At 44.5% G+C, this 26,399-nt stretch overlaps 1 protein-coding gene across 2 annotated transcripts in view; it reads left to right on the top strand.

Moving 5' to 3' along the window:
* The window catches only part of ABCC4 (ATP binding cassette subfamily C member 4 (PEL blood group)), a 207,886-nt gene that overhangs the window by 83,476 nt on the left and 98,011 nt on the right, over positions 1-26,399 (top strand). For both annotated transcript variants that reach the window (XM_082859518.1, XM_082859517.1), the window contains exons 10-19: positions 2,138-2,227; positions 3,428-3,619; positions 8,346-8,440; positions 8,668-8,754; positions 14,749-14,845; positions 18,079-18,288; positions 19,638-19,778; positions 20,598-20,635; positions 21,030-21,124; positions 22,829-22,975. In XM_082859518.1, coding sequence (XP_082715644.1) covers positions 2,138-2,227; positions 3,428-3,619; positions 8,346-8,440; positions 8,668-8,754; positions 14,749-14,845; positions 18,079-18,288; positions 19,638-19,778; positions 20,598-20,635; positions 21,030-21,124; positions 22,829-22,975 — 1,192 coding nt within the window. The remainder of the gene's footprint in view (positions 1-2,137; positions 2,228-3,427; positions 3,620-8,345; positions 8,441-8,667; positions 8,755-14,748; positions 14,846-18,078; positions 18,289-19,637; positions 19,779-20,597; positions 20,636-21,029; positions 21,125-22,828; positions 22,976-26,399) is intronic.

Below are 26,399 nucleotides of genomic sequence, written 5' to 3'. Positions count from 1 at the left end.
ACGTGCTCTCAGACTTCTGTGTAACTTGCAGTGTAGTACAGAACACCCTATTCTGTTGTCCTGGCCTTGCCTATGGAAGGCTGTGCCCTGTGCTGGGTCATTCGTAATTAGGGCCTCTCAGGTTAGGTCATGGGTGAAACATCCCTCGGGGGGTGGGGGAGTGGCACAGACCTTGGGGATTTTTGGAGAGAAGCAGAGTCTGAACGAATCCCCTGCTGGGTTGGGAGGCTGGAGATAGACATGGGCTTTCTATGCTGCTCCGCTATACAGCCCCTTGGGCAGGTGGCAGAAGGTTTCAGGGACCCAGGTCTCATTCATGAAATGATGGGACTTGGTCTCAGTCTTTAAGGTTTAAAATAAATGGTCCTGTGGGAGCCTCCAAGGGACAGGGATTTCAAACTGTGTCTGGCAGCTGAGTGGGGCTCAGCTGATGATCCTGTGTAATCCGCATGCCCTGAGCCTGGATAACCAGGAGAGGACAGGCCTCAGTACCATGGGCTGTCGAGTGCTGCCCCCTTCTGGTCACGGCAGAGCAGTGCCCGATCCTGAAGCCTGAACAGGGAGGGAACTCGGTGTCTGGTCCTGACACACTGTGAGGTGTGGTGACAGGGAGCTGATGTTTGTAAGTGGCCCACTATTTTGTCGTCGTAACTGAGTGAAAAGTGGTAAAATAAGAACCCTAAGTGTCAGAGAAGAAGTGGAGAAGCTTAAATGTGTCTCATGTATTAAAGTCTAGCTTCTTATTGATAGATTGTAATTCCTGTAACATCTGGGGCTAGTGTTTTGGTGATGAAGAGCTTCAAGCCTGAACAGGGAGGGAAGTCCATGTGTTTCGCCCTGACAAACTGCAGGGCTGCAGCAGGAAGCTGTGTTTGTAGGTGGCTCATTATCGTGCAGTCGCAACTGAGTGAAAAGTAGCAAAATAAGAATGCAGGTGTTAATCAAAAAGAAAGGAGTGGAGTAGCTTTAAGAAGATGTCTCGTGTTAAAATATGGGGCTAGTTATTTTGATGAATAAAAAATAATTACTTTTTCAGTAGCTGCCTGTATCTATAATCAGTTCAGTTCTTTCCAGAGAAATTTTCCATTTAGAACATTATCCAGACTTCTTATCCAGACCCTGTGCTTTTATTAGTCTTTTGGGCATTTTACTTAATCATACGTAACCACTTTTTTTTTTTTTAACATTAGCAGTTAAGATTTTTTTTTAAACACTTAGTATATGTAAAGAAATACACATACCCCTAAGTCTCTTTATGCTAGAATTTACAGTTTGTTCAAGAACATGACCTGTGATTGGCACGATGAGTACTTTATCCTTCCCCTTTGTGTTAGATTGTTTGCTGTGACATGTACCTCCATGGTTTGTTTTTGTTTTTTTTACGGTAGAAGTACTTTTGTCCCTATTTACCCAGAATAGGTAATGCATGTAAGGGGTACAAAACTGAGGCTTGATCACTCTAACCTACTGTGTTATACATAATCCCCCCGCCACCCCCATCCCCCCCCTTTTTTGGTTGTTAAATTGAATCTCTGGTGAAATTGGAGCCTTGACTGCCATTTATGTGACTTTATTTATCAAGAGCAACTTTATCATATCAAGCGCCCCGTTGCTTGCTGACCATTACTGAGATTCACTCTTTATCAAGTGAAAATAAAGAGATAAGTGGAGATGTCAAATTCTTAGTAGAGGACCAGGCATGATATGTACTTACACTGCCACCCTGTGGAGAGGAGTGAAGTAAACAACAACAATGGCTCTAATGAAAACTTACAAATGATTAAAAACCTCCCATACTGGATATTCTATTAATTATATTATATTAATAAGCTAGTGTGCATCATGGAGTTTGCATTTCGAGGACGGGCCGTGTCATTTCAACTACTTAAATCCTGTGGGTGTCTAGAGCTGTGTCCGTATGAAAATCTGGCAAAAGAAGTAGGCTTCCTAAAGGCAACTAGAGCTGTTTCAAAGGTGTTTTTGAGGAAGAGGCCCCCAGGACTCACTATCTTAAAATAGGAAGGACGAACATGTGGGTTATATTAGCATATCAGTGACTTACGTTATTTTCTCTACTTTCTGAAGTTCGCTTTTTTATTTTATTGAAATGAACCGTTTTGTAAACTTAAATTTGCAGGCATCAGAAACCCCAACTCTACGAGGCCTTTCCTTTACTGTCAGACCCGGTGAGCTGTTAGCTGTGGTCGGACCCGTGGGAGCAGGAAAGGTAAGTTACGATGCCTTTCGGCAAATTGATGCAATGCCACAGCACCTGTGAAATTCTCAGAGTCGAGCCCAGAGCTGTAGGTAACACAGTTTGAATTGAGTGTATCTCAAACAGCATTTCTCTGTTGCATGGAACATTAGTTTTGCAAGAAGGTTGCATGTCCAAATAAACGTGCATAAATGCCCATTTTGTTTTCCTTCCTGGTGCTTCCCGTTACACAGTTGGGAACTGCTTGTCGGGACTTTGGACGTCTCAGTGAAGGAAATGATTTATGTGACAGCTGTTCAGGACAGACTGAGACCGTGGGGACTTCTTTCTGTCACAGTGGGCCCTCCAGGAGGTCTGGAGGTTGTAATGGCTCTTCCGGGAAGCTCTGAGCATTTCCTCGTGTGACTTGAGTTGGTCCCGTCAGTGCACGTGTAGTGAGTGTGCAGCCATGTGCTGGAGCTAAAGATACAGACGTGAGCAAGCCGCAGACGCCTCTGCCCTCCAGAGGCAGCCAGGTTCTGGGGCGAGACAGACACGCAGGCAGATCATTTCAGCCCAGTGTGGCGAGCGCTGTGATGCTGTGGACACAGACGCGCCACCCCTGTGTGTTGCAAGAGATTTTAAGGACATGTGCACATGCTAGTCTCCTGTGTTCTGTACAACAAAATACAGAACTCTAAACGTGGGATGTGTACACGAGGGGGTGATGATTTAAGTTATGATGGAGTTTTGCTCTTTGAACACGACTCACTTCAGAGTATTTTAAAAAATAATCATCTTTCGATATATTATTCATAGAAGCTTTATTTAGGAACAAGTGTTTGTCAAGTAAAGGATACCCGGATGCAGGAACAACTGCACTAAACATCAGATACATGAAACTACACGTTCTGCTGGGCTGCTCTGCTAGTTAAGGATGTTAAACATTCTAACTTAGTCTTTGCTGAGTAGAGCATTTGAGTTGCGGGAAAATCTTGGGCAGTTTAGATTGTCATAGTATTATATTAATATTCCTTATCAATCATTAGTGTACATTGACCAGTAGTGTTATTTTCAATTTTTTTGTCTCAACTGCCACAGCTGTACTTTATCCTCTTTTAAAGGAAAGGGCTCTATCGTTTATCAAGCGCCCAGGGTGGGGACAGTTGTTCTGTGGGGCTTGTCAGTCCTGAGTGCTGCCTGTTCACGCGTGTGTGTTGCCATCTGTTTCAGTCGTCACTGTTGAGTGCTGTGCTGGGGGAGCTGCCCCCGAGCCAGGGGCTGGTCAGCGTGCACGGGAGGATCGCGTATGTTTCTCAGCAGCCCTGGGTGTTTTCAGGAACTCTGAGGAGTAATATTCTATTTGGGAAGAAATATGAAAAAGAACGATATGAAAAAGTAATAAAGGCTTGTGCTTTGAAAAAGGTGAGTCATGACTTTTGAGTTATATATACTCGAATTTCAAATAATGAGAGCGTTGGTTTAAACTGCAAGGTTTGTTAAAAGACCTTTTAATGTTGTTTAATGCTTTTAAGCTGGTCTTCTGGATGAACATGTACACACGTATGCTACTGTTTGAATTGATGTGGTAACGACGCTCACAGAATGCCTTTTTGGGGGAGGGGACTGTTTCACTTTGTGAAGTTTCATTCACTTTTACCTTGTTTTTTTTAATGCACAATTACAAAAATTTGTGAAAATAGAGAGCAGTTTAATGAACTCTCAGTTACCCACCCCCAGCTTCAGCCAGGATCGGCTCGTGGCCAGTCTTGCTGCCTCTCTACCCCTGCCCACTGCCGGCCCCACTCCCACCCCAGATTATTCTGAAGAAGATCCTAGGCCTCAGATTAGTTCATCTGTAAACATTTCACTAGTTTTCTCTAAAAGACCTTTGGGAAAAAATTACCCCATTATTACACCTGAAAAGTAACCTGAATATCATCAATGTTCTCGTCAGTGTTTCCATGTTGTTAATCATCTCACTGGGAAATTTCTTTAACTACTGGCTTGAGTCGGGCTCCACGTAAGGTCTGCGCCCTGCACCTGGTTGATGCCTCCCTGGTCCCTTTCATTCTCTAGGTTTCCCTCTCCGCTTCACTTTTGACTTGTAATTTATTATTTAAAGAAAAAGTAATGCTTTAACATTTCTTCTTAATACGGCCTATTTTCATTGGGGAAGAGATTGTTTTCAGAAATGACATTGAATTTCATAGAAAATGGAAAATGAAACATTTCTCTGTACCTGGGGATTTAAACGAAATTAGTGAATCAGTTATGCAAACTGAACTTAGCTTGTAGGATAATATAATTTAGTGCAACAAAAGGAAAAATGTAAATACTGATAAATACTGTGTTATTCTCTTTGGTTATAAAAATCTGAATAATGGCGTTAAAGAGCTCTTCTCCCCCCCCCCCCCCCCCGGGGGGGGTCTGGTCAGAGCAGTCTGAGCTTCGTATTGTTCTTTTATACTGTGAGGAAAAGGCTGGGACAGGGTTTCAAAGGTGTGGTGTTAAAGGCCTGTGTGGAAATAGTTACTCTGCTTGAACAATGGCTTGAACATCATAGACTGTGTTAGATGAGTAGCATTTGATGATGTGCTGGGCACAACACAATTGTTTGCTTGTTTAATGGGCTTCTGTTTCCTTCTCGTGAGTTATGGTTAATGGGAGATTTTTCATTTACAGAAGTGAAGTAAAGTTGACAGTAATGAGGTAGAATTTTAAAAAAATGATATACGAAAAGGGGAAATGCAAATGTAAAACAGTAAGAAAAATAGCTCTCATTTATTCAGAGTCCATGTGGAAGTCATTTTTCTGTTTGTCACTCACATGCAAGCACACATGACAAGGTGTATGAGTTATTAATCTTTTACAAGGCTCTTTGATGTTACCGTCCTCATTTTATAGTTAGTAAAACTGAGGCTTGAGAGATGGAATGCCTCACCTCTACATTTGCAGCTCAGCTTTAAGACCCAAGGGGGTCAATGCTTTGCCCCAGCCCCGTGGGGTGATGGGACCAGTAACTCGGGCCGTGTCCTGGGGCTTCACCCACCCTCGGATGTCTGTGCAGCACAGACTCTGGTGGGAAGGGGCCCCTGCGGAATTGGGCTGCACAGCGATTCTTCTGTACGTGATGTGAGGTTTATAAGCATGGACTGATCTCCCGTTGTGCTGCGTGGTCGGGACATAGAATTGGGGCCCCTCGTGCCCATTCCCTGCTTGGCAGGAAGGGAGGCCCAGGGTGGAGAAGGAGCGGAGAGCAGAGTCCTGGCCCCGGCTTCGTCACTTGCCTGCTGTCACTTTGGACACGTCCTGTTTCCTGCCTGGGCCTCTGACGTTTCTGCAGCAAAATGAGGGCGTTGGGTCAGAGGGTTTCCAAGAGGTTTTGCTGCTGCTCTGAAATGAAATCTATGTGTCAATGAATGGTCATAAGACCGTTACAGGTAATATTGGTGTCGTGGAATTATTTTGACCTGTAGATACAGAGACCACATGTGTAGTAGGAAAAAAAAGTGTGGTCTTTGGAGAGAAATGGTCCTGAGTAGTAATTTCAGGTGTTTCTCTGTTTCCTTTTTATAAAATGAGGGGGAGGTGTGGGTTTGTTGTAAAGAGAAAGGCAATGTTTGTAAAATGCAAACCTGCCAGGTTTTCAGTAAATACATACATAGAAACAAAAATAATAAAGATTTCTTTTTATGGGTGGTTCCCATAAAATAGGAAAAAGCAGCATTTCTTTTATTACATATCTTAATAACTAGATGCTTTATACTAGATCTAATTGAAGTACGTGTTTAACTTCATTGAGCCAAAAACGTATCTGTAGTTAAAATATAAAGTAATCACATTTGGCAACGTCGAATTAAGCTGATGCCATATTCAAAGTGACCCTATAGGGAGTTATACAACACAATGTAGGGAACCACCTAATAATGTTTGGCCTGCTATAGGGATCGTGTTTAAACTGCAAGGCTTAGGAGATAGAAGGTTCAGGGAATGAGTTTCAGTTTCTCTATTTAGTAGGGAAAAAATCATGTGATTTCAGCTGCTTTTCTGAACCTCACCTGGCCTCAGTTTCATCATCTTTAAAATGGAAATCATAGTGCTATCAGCCAAATGGATTTAAAGCTGTGATGAAAGGCAGTTTTATGCTGTTTGACTCTGGAACCCAGCCCTCCTCTGCCAGGGGCTCACGTCAGGTCCCCGTTATATATTTTAACAGTCTGTTCCATGTTTGTACACGAAGTCTCCAGCATCCCTAAAGGGCCCTTGATGTGCTTCTGGACAGAAGGCATCAAACCAGCGTCGCCATTTCCTAGTTTTCCCGTAGTTTGTATGTCTGCTTTCCATTGAAGATTGGTGAAGAAGAATACCTTCCTGTCAGTGGGAGGAATTGTAATATATGATGAACTCAGGCTTTTCCCCTTTAACCTAATCAGAAAATGGTGGCTGGGAAATCAGCCTGACTTGGATTTTACTTGAAATCGTCTAAAATGTTTTCCCATTCGTGGCTGGTCCTTAAATAGACTGCAGAGCTAACAGCACACTGGAAGTCCTCCTACCAGACTTGCAGAGAGAGCCTGTTTCTCATGCCCTGACTGTGCTCGAGTGGATCTAAGTGCCTTTTCTAAAACATGGTTCGGGCTGCCGCACTACAGTGTGGTGCTGTTTTGAGAAGGAAACCAAAACAGCGTAAAATGGAGGCGTAAAAACTAAGCAGAACAGTTTGCAAGGACTGTCATCAGTGAAACAGAGGCCAAGTAAACTGTGTGTGTGTGTGCGTGCGTGTGTGTGTGGAAGGCTGGGAACGTATCTTAAAATGGCTTATTGTATCTCAGGAAAACCCAAAGCAAGCGATGGTAGTAAAGAATTAAGGTGAAAAAATGATGAGTTTTCATGACAGAGCAATTGCTGCTTTTCATCTGATGCTCCGCATTTAAGCTTTGAGTGTACAGGGCACCTGTGTGTGCCTGTGTGTCTCTGTGGCTGTCAGGGAGGGTTATGACGGGGATGGTCTCTTTCTTTTCCTTGTGGTCATGTGCTATGCGTGTCATGATTCACACTCTGCGTGGATTTTCACTGTTGGTGTGATGAGAAAATAGGCCTCAATCACCAATAGCAAGTTACAATCCCTTCACGTCCTTATTCCATTTATGGAGGGTGTTTGTACGCTTGTTTTGATTCTCACAGGATCCTTGAGTTTAGTGATTGTTTCTGCAGCACATTTCTGTAGAAGTTGAAAATGAGACTTAGGGATTTCAAAGGACTGGTTTATCATGGAGATCCCAGTGTGCCACTAGTTCTCTCCCCAAATTTGCTGAAGTAGAGACCAGGAAATGAGGGCTTCATTTGTAGAAAGGTAGTCTGTGTATCCTAGGTTGATGCCTGAGGGGTTTAGTAGAAAACAAACTCTGCAAACTCTGCTTGTCTATGCCAGGATCTGTCAGATGATAATTACAGGCAATCTAAATCTAAGCCTGCTTCATCCTCCACCAGATCTACTCAAACCCCCTCTGAACTGAGCCCTTGTCGACCCCAGTAGTGACTCACTTTCCCTCCTTTACTCCCTATCCCCCTAAGCTGGCTTCCTTTTTCTTCTAGTCCTTAGTACTTGCACTCATGTTAATTTTCCATCTCCCATCACGGAAAGAAACTCTAGGGACTTTGTTTCCTCTTGGATGAATTCCTTGTGCCCAGAACACTGCCTGGTATATAGTTAATCCTCAATAAATGTGTGTCAAAATAGTCAACTGCATAAATGCTGTGAAAAACTACAGAATGAAAAAAAATGAAAAGCCCTGAGAGGTTTTTTTTAACGTTTAATGTTACAATTTAGTCACTATAAAATATACCCATTGCTGTTGATCAAATACTTTTATAAAGAACTGATGCTAGAAGGTTAGCATGATAAGAGGTACACGGGCCTCTCACTGTTGTGGCCTCTCCCGTTGTGGAGCACAGGCTCCGGACGCGCAGGCTCAGCGGCCATGGCTCACGGGCCCAGCCACTCCGCGGCATGTGGGATCCTCCCGGACCGGGGCACGAACCCGTGTCCCCTGCATCGGCAGGCGGACTCTCAACCACTGCGCCACCAGGGAAGCCCGAGAACACATTTGAAATCTTTCTCTTTTTCCCCTTTTCTGTCTCCATGTAGGATTTACAGCTTTTGGAGGATGGAGACCTAACCGTGATAGGAGACCGGGGAACCACGCTGAGTGGAGGCCAGAAAGCCCGGGTCAACCTCGCCAGGTAAATGGCGTTTCAGTTGCCTTCCTGCCCCTCCCTCCTCCATGGCTCCTAGTGGAAGCGAGCACGCAGACCCCGCTCACCGGGTGGGCCCTGTGTGAAGCAGGGTCTTGGCCCTTTTCCATGGGCTCTTGGAATGAATAATGATTTGCTGGACACCATCTTGATTCAAAGATGGGACACGGGAAGCTTGAAGCGTCCTTCTCCTGACATCTCTCTGCGTTTCCTAGAGCCGTGTATCAGGATGCAGACGTCTACCTCCTGGACGATCCGCTCAGTGCAGTAGATGCAGAAGTGAGCAGGCACCTGTTCGAGCTGTGAGTTTGCTCCTGTTTTCTATCATTTCTGCTTTCCAGGAGCCCCGCAGAGATCAGGGAAGAGAGCTCAGGAGGGCGTTTGTGCTTCAGGAGACTCGGCTCATTCTGCCCTGGTGTCCCTGTCCCCCCTCCCTTCCCTCCACAGCAGATCCGTCCTAGAGAACTTTTGCATGAGGATGAGGTCGAGATAGGAAAATGCAGAAGGAGCTTGCAGTGTGTGGAGGCCAGTGGAGTCCATGCTTTGGGGAGGAGAGGAACAGATGGCAGATTTCCCCTTGCTGCTTGTAGTTGACAGCCACACATTGTGGGTGGATCCAGCCCCAGCAGTAAGAAAGGCGACGTACGTACGGTGTTTAAATCAGAGAGTGGGACTCAGTAGCCTGGCACTTGGCTGCCGGTCCTTTTCCTCCATCAGTTGTTTAAGGCATGTTAGAATCCAAGTTCTCAGTAGTGACATAGGGCTTCCATGGAAAGGCCTTGTTGGTTTATGCTTATTATTGTATCGGTTTGGAAATACTTAATGAAGCCTAGAACTTAAGAATGATTTTTCTTCCACCTCAGAGTATGACCTCAGATATTTAACATTGCTTCATGGATGCTTACTGGAATTAATACTTAGACTCACATTGTAGGGTTAAGTTGAATTTCAAACTCGGTATCTAATACCTGGTTGAAATGCTGACTTTCACTTGGAGTTTCCGGAATTTGTTGTCAGTGGCTCTTGTTTGGCCACGGAACCCCAGAAGCAGAACAGCTCTATGCTTTTCTGTGTATCATGTGTCCCAACACACGCTGACTGAGGCCTCTGTGGAGTCTAGACTGGCCTCTTCGAAAGCCTCGTGAACTTGCTTTTTCTGAAACGCCACCCACATCTACCCCACGGTTAGTTACCTTGCTGTTCACCTTGTTAAAGCCAACGAGCCCTTCCAGCTGCACTTATTAAAGCCCTACTGTGTGCACTGAGGTCCATGCCCTTACAGATGTTGTTGCACAAAACCTCTCAGTTTACAGAGGAGAACAGTGAGCCAGGAGAGGGGAAGGACCCACACGGGGCAGAATAAGGGAGACTGAGACATTCAGCTCTCATTTCTGCCTCTAAGGAATCTGTCTCTATGGAGCTTGTTAAGACAGATGCCTGGGAAAAGGTCGGCAGAGTCGCGGTTTAGAGGGTTTGGATATAGGATGGTAAATGCTAAGTGGAAGTAGAAGTGGGCAGCTGTAGGCTTTCAGGTGAAGTTGGAAAGCTCCCTGTGCACTGGCCTTAGCGGGAAGTGCCCTGTGGGCCTGCAGGCTGGAAGGGTTTGTGGAGGCTGAGAATAGGATTCAGTTCCTTTTGCTAAATGGGAAGAAGCAAGGCTGTGAGAACAACAGCAGGCACGCCCTCGCCTGGAGGATGCAGGTTGTGCGGCAGAGAGAAGCAATTTGAAATTTTCGCCGTCAGTTCCTCTTAGTTTGCTAGGGCTCTGTCTGTCCAGGCTGCTCTCACAGGAGACCATAGACTGGGCAGCTAAGAAATAACAGAAATTTATCTCTCATAGTTCTGGAAGCTGGGAAAGCCCAAGGTCAAGGCACTGTCAGATTTGGTGCCTGGTGAGGGCCCCATTCCTGTGTCTTCACATGGCAGAAGGGGTGAGGGAGCCGTTTGGGTTCCTTATATAGGGACACTGATCCCATTCATGCAGGCTCTGCCCTCATGACCTAATCACCTCCCTACGGCCCCATATCCAGTACCTTCACTATGGGGATTAGGTTTCAGCGTATGAATTTTGAGGAAGAAAAACAGTCTGCAGCAGCCTGTTACATGGTGAAGGCTGGAAGGTCAAGATCAAGGTGTGGGCAGGTTTGGTTGCTGCGGAAACCTCTCTTCCTGACTTCCGATGGCATCCTCCTTGCCGTGTCCTCTCTCTGTGTCCGCACGTGCTCTGTTCTCTGTCCATGTGCCCTGCTCTTAGGTATTGGGCTCCTCTGTTTCTTTGGTTTTTTTTTTGGTTTTTTTTTGTTTGTTTTTTGCGTTACGCGGGCCTCTCACTGCTGTGGCCTCTCCCGTTGCGGAGCGCAGGCTCCGGACGCGCAGGCTCAGTGGCCGTGGCTCACGGGACCAGCCGCTCCGCGGCATGTGGGATCTTCCCGGACCGGGGCACGAACCCGCGTCCCCTGCATCGGCAGGCGGACTCCCAACCACTGCGCCACCAGGGAAGCCCGGGCTCCTCTGTTTCTGAGGACCCCAGTCAGATTGCATTAGGCCCAGCGTAATTAAGGGTAACAATTATTTCTTTAAAGGCCCTGTCACCAGATACTAAGGTACTGGCGAATAATGTGTCAACATGAATTTTTGGGGGGAAAAACTTCATTCGCAGCAAGTCCTAAGTAGCATAGTAAAGAGGCTTTCGCAGAGTCAGCAGTGTGAGAGAGAGACGGGTGAGGCCGCCCTGAGCTCTGGGCACTGGGAGCTGGGATTCCACATCCACTAAGCAGGGGCCATTGGCGGGCTCCACCAAAGTCTGTGTGTAACTTGTGCTTCGTTTTGGGGTGGTGAGAGAGCTCTGGAGATCGATGGTGCTGATGGCTGACGACAGTCTGGATGTACTGAATGCTGCTGAGCTGTGTGCTTAAAAATAGTTGAAATGGTAAATTTTACATTATGTATATTCTACCACAATAAAAAAAAGTGCCCAAGTTAGCACTGAATCTTTCAGCACACAAGAGCAGGGCAGCCGACACGTGCCATGGCCTCCAGCTCTCTGGTCTGACCCCCTTTTCCCACCCTCTCCTGATCGTGACTTTATGAATTTTCCCTTAGGGAAGTGCCTTGTGGCTTGTCACGGGTTCAGTGAAAGGGCGCTAATGCCGTGACAGAGGTTCCCCACCCCCCATCCTCCTGGCATCACGGGCAGTTCAGCCTCCCTGTTCCCAGGGTGCTTATTACCACAGAAGTTCTCCCAAGTTCTTCTAACAGAGGCAGTATTTATGGCTGTTGGGTTTAATGACCTTGGATGTACACTTGATAGAATCAAGCTTGTTCAGACTGTTGTTTGCTAATCAGAACCACATTCTCTGGGGAAACTTAGGGCAGGGAGCACGAATGCAATTTAGGAAATCGCTCAGCAGCAACTGGAGAATGTTCTCAACGAGTTAGAAAATTGGATGGAACAGTGTGCTCTGAAAGATGGTGGTCGTGTCGAAGCTTAGTAATGGGGAGTGTTTTGTATTAAAGGGAACGAAGCTCACTTCTACTTGCTGTTGACAGTTTCCTTCAGTCATGAATCTATATTGAAGGTTATTAAGGTTTGTGAATTTTCCAACTCTACGTTGTAAACCTTAAGTGGATTCTCTCACCTACAGAAGGTTAGAGCCTTAGGTGAACTGATGCAGTCTCACCTGTGTCCAGCTGTGGATCCCGTTTTGGTTCAGAGAGCCCCACGTTGCCAGACCCCTCCGGCTCCCTGCGTCACCAGCTCTTCGGGCCTGTCCTGGTCAGATGCCCACGCTGCTGTCCACACAGTTCGCCCTCTCTGCTCCAGCCCCTCACAGACCCCCGTCATGTTCAGGCTGCAGATCCAGGTCCTCAGACGGAGAACGAGCTCCTTTGCCATCTGCCCCCATCAGCCTTTCCAGCTGGCCCTCACACCCACTCGGCCTTCCAGCCGTGCCGGCTTTGTGACGGGCCCTTTCTCACACCTGTCTGTCGGTAGATACTGCTCCCTCTGTGCCAGAGCCCCTGCCTTTCCCTCCTGTTCCCTCAGGGGGAGCCTGTGCCCTTCTGTCTTCCCACAGCCCTCGGTGGGTTGCACTTGACCATTCATCAGTCCTCCCCACCCGCTATAAGCTGTGAATGCATGAAGACGCCTTAGCAGGGCATGTTCTGTCCCAGGACCCTTGGACCTGCTGTGCCTTCTTCTAGGGACGTTTCCCCAGATAGGCTCCCGTGTCACCCCCATCTAAGGCAGCAGCCCCCCTTGCTTTTCCTTCAGAGCACACATCACGGCCCGACAGTGCATTTTCTGTACTTGTTCAGTGTGTCCCTCTGTTCACGGTGCGGAGTAGCGTCCGCTTTCTTCACCTGTGGATGTATGCTCGACAGTTAGGACTGTGCCTGGTATCTCACCAAAGCCTGTCGAATGAATGAATGTAGACAGGTGCTCTTTTTCATTCTTATTTGATTCACTCTGCTACGGGATGTACCCCCTGTTAACACAGCCCTTATATAGGAATATATATAGTATTATAGGATTAACACAGCCCTTATATAGGAATAATGCTTAAAGAACTCATCCCTGAATCAATTATTTTTGTATGGTATGTCTTGGAAATCTTTACTCTTAAAAACTTGGAAGATAGATTATTTTCCTAGAGATTTGGATTAAAAGTCTTAATTAGGAATAAATTTGTGGCCATCAACTGATCACTTTATTGTAATTATTTATATTACCTTTTCTGCGATGGAATTACAGGAAGAAAACATTCTAAAACTTTTGGGTAGCTCTGTCTTGGACATGGCAGCCCATTAGATTTGATGAACATCTGCCTTCAGTGGCTATTGACAGATAATTTTGAATTTAGGAGAAACAGTTCCATGAAAAGCTTTAGTGCTAAGTCTGAAAAGGTGTTTGCTTGGTCAAGAAATTTAGTACAAAATCTGAACTAAGACATGTCAAAAGGTGAAAATAAGTCCGTTTCGACATAATGGAGCGATGGTGTATGTGTCTACGTCCTGCGCTCTCGCTTCTGATCACAGACTCAGTGTCCAGCGTGTCCCCTTAGGACTTTTCTGTCCTGAGTCCAGAGCACATGACCGCTCGTGGGTTAGGAGGCGTGCAGGCGGGGCTGACGTGTACTGAGCGGATTGGTGGTTTGATTTCTCAGAACATGTGGGTGAGTTGTCATTGGCCTTGTTTTGAGATGAAGACACTGAGGTGTAGTAGCTTGTCCGACGCTGTCGGGCTCGTGAGAGGGATTGAGCTGCAGTCTGCTGCCTCCAAACTCTGCACCTGGCTCACTCAGCAGGCTGAGCTGTGGCCCAGGTCCCTGAGATTTGCTCTGCGAGGGGCCCGGGCACCCAGAGTACACGCCTGGAGCCCTGCCTGTGGTCACCGGGGCCCTGGATCCGGCTACTAGCTTCCCCAGAGGGGTTGTAGACCCCTCTGGGATGAGCCTGGGGCTGAGTCCCTAGGGGTCTGCATTTAAAATGTGGAGCAGTTTGAGGGGTTACTGTAAAAAAAAAAACAACACTGAAGTTTGAATACTTGAGGGGGTTTTGGCTAAGGGAATTGGCGTCGGTTGAGCCACTGGATGACTTCCACTGTGATGTGGACCATTTGGACTCTCATCTTTCATTTTCACATTCAGAAAGTTTTCAGTGTAAATGAAATAAGATTTACTTCCTGGATGAGACTGGGAGTGTTGTAGAGACTGATCAAGGCCACGATAGCATTTGTTTTCAATCTAATGTTATTTGGGAAGAAATGTCTACAACATGCAATCTGGCTAAGGTTACTGAGAAGCTATGACTTTTTTAGGGGGGTTAATATGTACATCATAAACAATCACCTGGGAAACTGTCTACGGAAAGTGTGTCCATTTTCATATGACATAGATCACTCTTCTCCCATTCTCAGCATAGGTGTAAAATAATTCGTATTTTAATTCAGTCCACTTCTGGAATCTCAGTTTTGCTCCATTGTTTTTCACTGTGAACTGTGTAAATAATTGTTCAGATCCGTTTTAGGAAAAACAGCTTAGCAGTTGGTGCATCTTTCACTGGACTGCTCTTTAGCATTTTTTAGTGGAGCTAGATTCAAACTTGCTGCTGACTTGAGGACCTAGTTGAATTGATTGATGTATATTTGTATTTAATTTGTATTCATACTGGTATTTGAAGTAGAGGACTTTGACTGCTGTGTTGTCTTTTTCTCATTATGTTTTCAAATTCTCTGCTTCCAATTTGGAGCGCCTCCACTAACGTGCTTTTGCACGCTGTACCTTTTACATTTGTAGGTGTATTTGTCAAGCCTTGTATCAGAAGATCACAATCCTAGTGACACATCAGTTGCAGTACCTAAAAGCTGCAAGTCAGATTCTGATACTGAAAGATGTAAGTAATTTCTAAAAGTCTGTGGAAATCGCTAGCACTCAGTTGTGTTGAAGGCCAGCCCTCCCCGCAGGTCACTCTCCTTGGATTCTTTGTAAACGCCCTTTTCTGCCTCAGTTTTATGCCCCCCTTTTCTCAGAGCTGGTATCCATGGCTTTGAGGATGGATCCAAAGCCCTTAGAAATATCCCTGTTGCACTCGAAGCCACAGAAGCCCTCAACGGTATAAAAGTGCTGCTGCAGAGTTGCTGAATTATCAGTATTGCTGTGAAAATTGTTAAGGATAATGATGCTATTTGATTTAGAACTTTTTATTTTCCCCTTCCACAACCTAAATCAAAGTGTATTATTTGGAAATTAGAGATACTGAGACATGTTTTTATCCACCTGTTTGTTGTACAGTTTGCCTAAAGAGCATCTTTCATTAATCCCAAAATGGGTGGCCGAGCACCCCCAGTTAGAGATGCCCACTCTGCTGGTTTACCCAGTTGCTTTGTCTCAGTGCTCAGGTCTTTTTATGTGTCTGATACGTGTGAGATCGTGTGCAGCAGGAGGACAAAGCCCTGCCTTCCCAGGGCTCCCATTCTTATGGGGACAGATGTGATGAAAGAGGGGGTGGGGCTGATATCCTGGCTTCCTCCCTGAGGAGCTGGTGCCTCTCCGGCCTGAGGGACACGAAGGTGCGGGCCATCCAGGCACCTGGGGGAGGGGGATCCTAAGGAAGGAGCTGAGCTGGCAGGTTGGAGGAATGGCAGGAAGGCCAGCGTGTCTGAGGAGAGGGAGCGGGGGGCCGTGGAGGCCGCTGGTCTCTGAGCAGTGGGCGGCGGGCCAGGAAGTGGGATGGAAGCCACTGGACGGTCCAGAGCAGGGGAGTGATGTGGTCTGAGGTGGGATTTAAAAGATTCCTCCAATGTTCGCTGGACAGGCAACAGCAGAAACAGAAGTCTTGGTATTGTTGAGAAGATTCTAGAGCTGCCATAGCAAAGTACTGAAGACTAGGCGGCTTAAAACAACAGAAATGTATCTTCTCACTGTTCTGTAGACTGCAAGTCCCAAATCAAGGTGCTGGCAGGGCCGTGTGCTCCCTGGAGGCTCTAGGGGAGAATCCTCCCTTCCAGCTCCTGGGGTTCACCGGCCTTCCTTGGGGTTCCTTGGTTTATAGCTGCAGGACTGTAGTCTCTGCCTCTGATGTCACGTGGCCATTGTCCTCGTGTCTGTCTTAGGCTCTTCTCTTCTCATAAGGACATCAGTTGTATTGGATTTAAGGCATCCCTACTCCAGTATGACGCCGTCTTTCCTTCATTACGTGTGCAAAGAAGCTGTATCCAAATAAGGTCACGTTCAGAGGTGTCATGTTTAGGGCTTGAACATATCTTTTTTGGGGGCCACCATTCATTGAATGCACAACAACTCACGTGTTTGGGGGTTGAGTAGAGATTATTGAGAATTTTGCCGAGTTAGTGGTGGTTTTGTGCTTCACTCCTTGTTTGCCTGTGTTCCTCAGCACTTCCATCGTGAACCCTTGTCTGTCCCAATAGGCCCTCACTTATGAAATGAATTTCTGCCATAAGAAAGAGTATTAAAATGCAGATCCTCTATTCCTCCCTAAATCGGGGCCTCAGATTCTTCCCACTTGAGGATAATGAATTTCATATGCAGAGACATGATGCTAGTGTGGTAAAGCTCCAGCATTAGCAGTATTAATGAGCACAGAATCGGTGATTGTCAGTAACCTGGGCGACCAGAATAACCAGTGTGTGGATGTGTCAGGGCCCCCTTATTGCTTGTTCTGAGGAGACCACCCTCAGCTTTAGTACTGTCAGAACAAGCAGTTATCCGCTGGTGAGCACCCTTGGGTGAGTTGGGGTCCATCCTTACTGTTTGTCTGGTCCCTCTCTCACAGTAGTGAGGGGGTGACTGCCTCCCCGTCCCTTCAGAATTATCAACGTTTGGCTGCAGAGTAAAATTGCTTTCTGTGTACCACTAGTCATTTCCCTGTGCATCTTACAGATAACTAAGTAGAAAGTTGTAATTTCCTTAAAGAAGGTGTATGCATTTTGCTTCCCAAGTGGAGCAAGACACAATATATCCTGAATAATTTTCTAGTTCTGCAGTGTCAGGTGGTACCCAAAGGCTTCACTGGGTTTCTCCCAGTGACCCGCCTCAGGGGACAGGGTGAGAGGGGTATCAGCTGGGGTCCTGGCCCACCTTCTTCCATCTGTCTTGCCTTCACCAGAGATGCCCTCCTTTGTTTAGTTTTTTTTTTATTCTCTCGTTTTAAAATTAGTTATATATATATATATATATATATATATGTATGTATAAACTTTTTATTTAATATTGGAGTATAGACAGTGAACAATGTTGTGCTAGTTTCAGGCGCACAGCAGAGGGACTCAGCCATACTGCCTTAACCAGAGCTGCCCTCCTTTGTTTAGTTTTGCATCCTGGGATTTCCCATATTTTGTTTGCAACTGAATGAATCAGCTGTGTCTTTTTTTGTATGGGGACAAAATAGAAAAAATCGAAATCTTCTGCACATTACTTTATATAACTTTGTAAGTGAGGGAAACTGTGCAATGATGTGTCACATGTGTTAAAAGAAAATGATTAGACTGGCTGTAGTTGAAGCAGTTGCCTGATTTGGGGAAGACTGGCTGCTTGTGATGGGTTGTTCGTTCCTAAGTTCTTTCTCAGACTAAAGTGCATTGGTTCTGGCTGAAGTTTTCGCTTGTGGCGTGGGCTACCAAGGCATTAGAGCCATCCCAGTCTTAGGGCCTCCTTGTTTAGCTACTTTATCAGGTGGAATATTGAATTTTCTAACTTCTGCGTTTGTGGGGAGGTTGTAAAGACCATGAAGACGCCGCGACGCCGCTCATGGGTTCTCTCAATTCCCATGTTGTCTAAACAGACTATATTGATACTCCCACCAACATCTGTGCTTTTTGCTTCCCTGAAGATGCCCATGATAGTTACGTCAGTGGTCTGCATTTTAAATTCCTGATCACACATTTCTTTCATATCTCCCAGTACCTAACGCAGGGTGTGGCAGAGAACCGAATGCTCAGTTCAGTTGAACTGAACTGGATTTGTTAACCAGAGTTTCAGATCTAAGGATCATTTTTTTAACAAAAATCATACTTTAAGATTAATTTACTTCTCTTGACCAGTATTTACATTATATTAGTATTATCAAATGCAAATGCATTCCTTTCAAATTCTTTATTGTTCTTTTAGGGAGAAATGGTGCAAAAGGGGACGTACACTGAGTTCCTGAAATCTGGGATAGATTTTGGTTCCATTTTAAAGAAGGAGAATGAGGAGACTGAGCCATCTACAGTTCCAGGATCTCCAGCTCTGAGGAATCGCACCTTTTCCGAGTCCTCAGTTTGGTCTCAACAGTCTTCCAGGCCCTCGTTGAAAGATGCCGCTCCAGAGGACCAAGATGTGAGTTTGTCATCCTGCAAATGCCCTGGTCTGTCTGCTCTCGGTGGACTCGTGGACCTTCAGTCTTCTCCGCTCGTGACATCTTCGTTTGTCCCAAAGTAGATCCTAAGTTGCCTAGGCCTTATTCCGTGGAATTGGTAGAATTAAAAGAGCATGCAGGGAGTAAGCCTGATTAGGGTTCTTCTTTGGGTGTAGGGTCGAGAATCTTATGGACTCCAGTAGTGGGTCTGCTGCTATGAATTCCAGGATGCATGTGATATTGACATTAGAACTCTTCATGTTACCATAGTTAAAATCGTACTTGCTCTGGTAGACCCTGGCTTCCCTTGTTCATCCAGAGGCTTAATTTGAAGAACCCCTCATACCCAGCCTGCTATGACTTACATTAAATCAGCTACTGTTCCTACATGTTGGAATGTTCTGGCAGTGCAGGTGACTGATGGTGGTATTTTTCCCCATTGTCAGATGGCCTGTGATAGGCCAAAGGTAGCATGTCCAAAGGACCTGACACATAGTAGACACTTTGGAGTTAGTTCTTGTCTGTCTTTCTTATCTTTCAAGACCGAGAACCACACCTTATCCACCTTGCATTTCCAGTGGCCAGCATAGAGCCCAGGACATCCATAGCCCATGTGACTCTATAATGTATTCTAAGTCCTCCAGTCAGAAATGCACTAGATCTCCCTTAGAAACATGCACAGGTGTTCCTCGATATCCAATCCCTCACTATCCAAACCCGGGAGCCTGGATGATTCTGATAAGTATTCAGATTAGTCGCTCACATTCCAAACTCAGGAATCCCTCTCTGAAAGTCAGGAACCAAACAGATTTGGATCATATGCTGTTCCCCTGCTATCCAAACTCACATGTCTCCAGCTCACAGTGTGAACTCAGTTTACTCTATTTAACTAATATTTTGAACCCACGCTTTGTTTTATGTTTCTATAATTGAGTGACACAAATAAACTAGAGGGGTACTTCAGCTACATAACATTTTGTATAATTATTTTGGAAGAAGCTTCTGCATTTATAGTTTAATCAGTTATGTTGTAAGGGGGCTATCAATCATGGTGTTCTAATTTAAGCAAAGGTCCCCAAGAACATTGTGCAAATGGTATTCCTTATCTCTAATAGATTCCTAGAAGTAGCATGGTTGGGTAAATGCATACATGGTTTGGCTAGATACTTCCACACCTTTCTCTGTGGGAGGTGGACCATCTTGCACACTCCTATCAGCATATAAGTTGTGTCTCTTTCCCCACAGCTTTGCAGTGGAGGTCACTGTTGAATTCTAAAAATTATAGGGTTCATTATTTATATTTTTGTCTCTCACTGCCTTTCCTTTCCAGACTGAGAATATACAGGTTACACTATCTGAGGAGAGCCGTTTGGAAGGGAAAGTCGGTTTTAAGGCCTACAAAAACTACTTCACAGCCGGTGCTCCCTGGCTTATCATCCTTTTCCTTATTCCAGTAAACATCGCAGCTCAGGTAAGTAAGGACATTTATTTTGATTTGTGCCCTAAGGTTGAGACTTACAATACTCTTTATACTGTATTATTTATTTTACTGTATTATTATTTTTAATATGTGTATTAAGGGATTTATTTCAGAAAACTGACTCCATGAGATTGTGGGATCTAGCTGGGTGAATCTGAAATCAGAAAGGCAGGTGTGCGGGCTGGAACCCCAGGCAGGAGCTGACCCTGCAGTTTTGAGGCAGAATTTCTTCCTTCTCCAGGAAGCGTCAGGTATTGCCCTTAAGGCCTTCGTCTGACTGGAGAAGGCCCATCACACTGTTCAGGGCAATGTTCTTTACTTACGTTCTGACGATAGATGTGAACCACATCCACAAAATACCTTAACAGCCGTATCTAGATGAGAGTTTCACTGAGTCACTGGAGACTGGGCTAGCCAAGCTGACACAGAAAACTGACCATCACAGTACCTGTCAAGCTTTTTTCCTTTGAAAAATCCTGACATTTATACAATTATTAACTGTATTTTGCAGTCCACTGGGATTTGCACTGAAAAGCGTTAATACGTGCGGAGCAAAATAAGTGAGACTTACTGGGTGTTGTGTGTCCGTGCCAGAGAGATTCTAGGAAAAATATGAAGTCTTTTAAAGATTTTAAAGTGTATGATGCCCTTCCCTGACCTGTGGTTCTCTGGGATGTGGGGCTTGCTCTGACCTGAGCTGGAAGGACCGTGTCCGTTCTCTGGAGCCTTTCCATCACCCATTCTAGTGAGTGGGGTTTTTGAGGGGGTCAGTCATGTCAGTGTTTGAGTGATTGTTGTTTCCTGCTCCAGGTTGCCTACGTCCTTCAGGATTGGTGGCTTTCATACTGGTGAGTGATTCCTGGTCTGACCCAAAGTGCTAAAAAATCGACACGAATTCTCAGTTTCCCACGCAGTCATGGGGGCGGGGGGGATGGGGCTTGTTTAGCCTCCTCTTCTGATCCGCACGTAGTTTCCCTGAAGAAAAGTTAAAGTTCCTGCTGGTGGGTGTGAGCCTCCCATGGTCTCTCCTGATGTCTGACCCTTAGCGGGTTCCTTACAGACAGTTTTGAGAACTGTAAGTCATGATTCAAGTTGAATTTTTATAAGGTAGACAGACACAGGGCCTTGTGAGCTGGGAAACATTTTCCAGCATAAAACATGAGCCCTAAATCGAGGTTCATTTTTTTTTGTATTTACCTAATTCCATCTATTGCATAATGTTTTTTCTTCCCTGTTCCATAGGGCGAATGAACAGAGTGCCCTGAATGTCACTGTTAATGGACAAGGAAATGTAACTGAAAAACTCGATTTATACCGGTACTTAGGAATTTACTCAGGTAAAATTGAATCATCTGGTCTATTATACGAGAGTCTGAGGTTCTTACTATGAGCCTGTGTGAGCAACTAGGGCTTCCAGGAGTAATTCAGTAATGTCTTAACAGATTAAGAGTCTGAGTCGCATTTATTCTGTGAATTAATTAGAATAATTATTTTTAAAATCTACTAGAAGAGAGAGGTTGAATGAAAACTCTTAATTTGCTCTGTACTGGATTTTGGAAGTTAAACCAGGATTGCACATTCAGAAAACCAGCCACTGGAAATATGTGGCTATTGTCTACTCTAATAGGTTGCTTTAGCTAAATCTTATATCATTATATGGATGGGCAAGAGGATTAGAAACGGATCCCCACCCTGTGGTTTGGATTGTTCCAATTCTTTCTGAATAAACCTTGGCTTTTATGGACCTTGGATGAAATCCTCTGGCAGCAAGGGCCCCCACATAAAAGCATTATTCCCTCGTAGGTATGCAAAACTCCCCTTCGCCACATTGCTCATCTCTTGGGCTTCACTAATTACTTAAGAGAGAAGCTAAGCAGGGAGAAATCCAGTGTCTGGGAATTAGGATTCCGAGTCTTTCTTACCTTGAGATCACAATGTTATCGTGTCCGCAACTGTGCGATTAATTTAACTTCTGGCTTGCCAGGCTAATATTAACATGGCTGTCTGTTTTCACAAGAGTGCCTAGAATATATGTAGCTTTTAAAAGGAAATCCTCATCTAAAATTTTAAATATTCCCGCAGGAAATACTCACACAAGCCTTCTGCAAAGATAGAGTGAGTTATCTTTGTAAGAACATACTCGCTGAAATTTTGTGTGTATTTCGTTGATCTCTTGCTAAGAAATCTAAGCCCATCAGCTGTTTACCTTCTCAGTTGGTGGACTATGAGGGCTTAAAGGAAGAAGGAAGGGATTTTGTTATACATTCATATAGGATGGTGGGCTAAGGAAAGTGCCTATTGATGGAATCCAGGAATTTGAGCGGTTTTCTGGGTTTAAATAAGTGTTGTGTCATCTAAAGGGAAAAAAGTACTTGGTGGAATATTTATTACAGAAGTTATTCTATTTAGCATTGTGAGTTCAAAAGATCTTAGGGGAGGGTATTTTAATTTTTATGTGCATAGTAAGTACTCATATCACTAACAAAACGGAATTTAAATGATGATTATAATTTTTCTTACAATTCAGTTAGTTAGAATTAGATTTTTTGCTTGAAAATTAATGTGGTATTGTCAGATTCTTCAAAGCTACTTGGGCTTTGTCTACAAGGAAATGGTAGTAAATCATTTCTCCTGTTACCTGTTAATTCGCATGCTGTTACCAAAACATATCACAATATTAGATTGAGACATGTTGTAACTAGTAAGATTTCAAATGCGAAGAGGGGACCATCAACTACTTTTTTAAATTATCTTTCTTCTGAGCTTTTAGTAGAATGTATAATTGAATTAGGAAATCCTTGAATGAAATGTTATTTTACACTTGATGTTTTTCCCCATGAAGTTTCTGTTTAATGAGAGGAATACCATGATTTTTATATTCGTCTTTTTAAATGTACCTTGTGAATGCATTAAACTCTTTTAGAATCCAGATGCTTAATGGAATAAAGTATTTACATAATATCTTTATAAGCTGCGTGGCATGGTTTAGCATCCTTGAAGAAAAGGCAGAGATCTTGTGCTGAGTGGTTTCTCTATTTCAGGGTTAACTGTATCTGCCGTCCTTTTTGGCATCGCCAGATCTCTGTTGGTTTTCTACGTCCTTGTTAGTTCTTCACAAACTTTGCACAACCAAATGTTCGAGTCCATTTTGAGAGCTCCAGTATTGTTCTTTGATAGAAACCCAACAGGTAAGTCAGACACCAAGTTTCTCAGTAAATATGTCTTGTTATCGTACTTAATGCCTGATTACGTTTGATATTTGAGATGCTTGGAAGAAAATCACTGCATGTTGATCCATTTTCTACAAAAAGCTTTGCTGCTGTTTTTTGCCTGCGAGAGGATATCTGAATATAGAGGCATATAAGCTTTTATTCCAGTTTGTGTGTGTGTGGAAAGATAAGTGTATGCTCACTTTGCAGAATGATTTAGGAACCGATTTGTTGTGTGGCAAATGAAACACCCTACATTTGATGCAAATATATTTAACTATTTTTGGCTAGTTGCTAAAATATTGGCTGTGTTATATTCTGTTAAGGTAGGTTGTCTGCTAGAACCTTCTTATAATGAATCTCTACACGACAGGCTGTGTGTTTCTTTCTTTCATTTCCCATCCGCTTGTGGAATCACAGAGCTCTGGCATGTGCCGTGACTATGAGGTTTACCTAGAATGGTAATGAAAAATTAATTAAAACCCAAGATTAGTGAAATGTAAACATCCTTTTCAATAAAATTAACTGTGTAATTTACATTGGGCTTTTGGTGACATGTAAGAGGCCTTGTGGTACACAGCAGGTGGGTCTTCAGTAGTAAGTTTCTGGATATGAGTGTCCCTGGAGGTTTTTCAGTGGTTGCTTCCTCCACACTCAGGCCTTTGACCCGTCTTGCTCCTGACCTGGGCTCCTGTGAAGAGTTAGTTCGTCAGCATACATGCCCTCTCTGTTCACTTGGTTCGACTTGTGGTGAGGCCCAGGGTGGCTTTGTTTTTGCAGGCAATGATTGACATTACCTTTCAAGGCAGGGATGTGGGCAGGAGGGAGGACAGGAGTAGCCTTGGCCTGGCCATCAACTAGCCATGTGACCAAGGCCAAAGCAGATACCTACTGCTGAGCGGGCGAATCTCAAGGCAGGATGTTGTCTGCCTTGTTGTAAACGTATGGACTCTGGAGCCAGCTGCCTGGGTTCAGTTCTGGTGCTAGTTACTAATAGTAATAGTCCGTTAACGTGATATTAATATTTATGTGTTGGTTATTTAATTTCTCTGTGTCTCAGTTTTATCTGTAAAATGGGGGTGCTATTCACACACTCAATATATTGATACTGTTAGAATTAATTAGGTTAATACATTCACAGCGCTTAGCATACGGTCAGTGCCTAATGAACGTTAGTGACTATGAATACATGGTATCTGGGAACATCCCCTCCTGTGAAATGGGAACAACTGCTGCCCCTCCTGTTTCACAAGACTGTCGTGAGGATTCAGGAAGACTGTGCAGGGCGGCATGTTGTGCAGATCTATTCAGCACACGTTGTTTAGTCCAGGCACTGTGCAGAGCACAGGACGGTAAACGGCAGAGGCCCACACAGATCTCGTCTTTTTATGTCATCATAATGCAAAAGTGATTGGAGGATTATGTGCTATTATGGCTGTGAAGTTGCTTCAATTTGTCAGTTAATGTGAAAACTACAGCCATAGAGTTGGGAGCAGTAAGTGGGACTGGATGTCTGTTATCACAGCCTCTGAGTGCTGGTGACCACAGTTAACCAGGCTCTTCATGTTCAAGACCTGTAGGCTTCTTCAGACGCTGGTTTATTTGTTATTCAAGGATTCGGGACCACGTTTAAATCTTTGAGGTCGCTCATCTTAGAGCAGCCGGCACGCTCGTGTTTACCTCGCCTCCCCCTCCTGTATGTATTAGCAGGACTTGATTCCTTCAAGAAAATAGAAGCCCAAATAAGTACTACGAACATAGGCCTAGTTTGCCCAAAAGGTTTAGGGGCCAAGAATTATTTATTTACTCTTTTAGTGGTAGATGAAAACTTTTTTTAATTAAAAATTTTAAGTGATCGAATTTAATTTTCTGTTTGGATAAAAATTTTGTACTTTTTACAGTTGGAAAAAGTACAAACTCTTACATGGGTAAGAATTATGCCTCTTAGTTGACATTATTGATTGTGTATAACCTAGTAATTATATAATACTTTTTAAAATTCCCCTCTACTGTAGAGAGATGGACATGCTTGACTTTTAAGTTGCGTTAAATATCTGCATTTGATGCGTCCAAGTTCCCAGCATAAAGTTGTGGCCCCTGAGTTCCAGAGTATGTTCTCCAGGTAGCGTGGAGCGATCAGGAAGCCTATCCTTCCATTGTCAGAGCACACTCTCCGGGAGACCCCAGGGGTGAGTAAGTTTCCTGTGAGTTCAGGATCCTGACAGCCTCCCAGAGTTAGAAAAGGGAGGGAGAGGAAGGACTTTGGCCGGTGTGTAGAGTTGGCATGGTGACTGATGGAAGCTGGAAACTCCAGGCAGAGGCCCATCAGATCTGCCCCATACCCAGTCTGGCTGGGATTTGCAAGCAGTTCGCCAGAGTTCCCTTCTGCCCACTTGTGCTAGTAGGCTCTCACTGACCCTGAACTGGATTGTCACTATGCCTTTTATGCCTTCATCCATTGGCGGGAATGCTCCAGATGTCCTGTCTCCCTTCTCGTGCTTCATCTCAGATCCTCATGAACTTTGTTAGACACTCGGGTACTCTGCACTTATGCTAAGAACCAGGCCTCCAGGGGAAGTTCCTGAAACACGAGTTGTCCTACCAAAGTCCCAAGTTCACTTGTATTTTAAGAAGGAGGGCAGAGTCAGCCTGGCAAGTGTGCGGTTCTTCTGTATAGCATAGTTTCTCTGCCTGCAGTTGAACATTCCAGGAAGCCGATTTTAAAGAGGGTTCCATCCCTCTAAGCTCCAGTGGCTATGTTACTCTCCATTTTGAATCCTTGTATTGGGCGCATGAAGTTTACTTAGTTTATGTAATTTGATACCTTATTGCCTACTGGTCTTTCATAATCTGTTCCTTAGAATGGCAAAAGCAGTGTTTCTTTTTTCTCTTTTCTTCTTACCTTCCCATTAGCTCACCATCTCTCTGCTGTGCTTTCTTCCTTTGATGTATTTTAGTAATGGTACTGTGTGTGTTTATTAAAGTGCCACACATTTCCAGGGGCCCTGACATTTCTTACACGATTTGACTGCAGCTGGATTTGAATAGTATAGTGCCTTTGCAGATGTGGGCTGTATCCCTGTGCTGTTTGCTGCGTCCACCTCTTCCTAGCCAATCTTTGTCTTTTATCACCAAAGCTGCATTTCACTTGTATCAGATCTTCATACACAGGTAACGCAAATCTCAGGTCAACAGTAAATCAGTTAGAAATTTAGAGATCACTACCATTTTGAATCCAAATTGTGTCTCCGTTGAACAGGCAGAAGTTGTTTTATTTTCTACATCTGGCACAAGAGGGCAGCATGATCTACATTATTTCAGGGATATAATGTAAGGGGCACCTTATTGCAAGATCTGCTTTTTTTTGTACTAAAGGTTTCTTGGAAATTCCATTTTTATGTCT

The sequence above is a fragment of the Leucopleurus acutus genome (assembly GCF_964270905.1).
Source record: "Leucopleurus acutus genome assembly, chromosome: 18".
Classification (NCBI taxonomy): Eukaryota; Metazoa; Chordata; class Mammalia; order Artiodactyla; family Delphinidae; genus Leucopleurus; species Leucopleurus acutus.
Note: the sequence above shows the minus strand (reverse complement) of the source record. Positions and strands in the feature narration are given on the sequence as shown.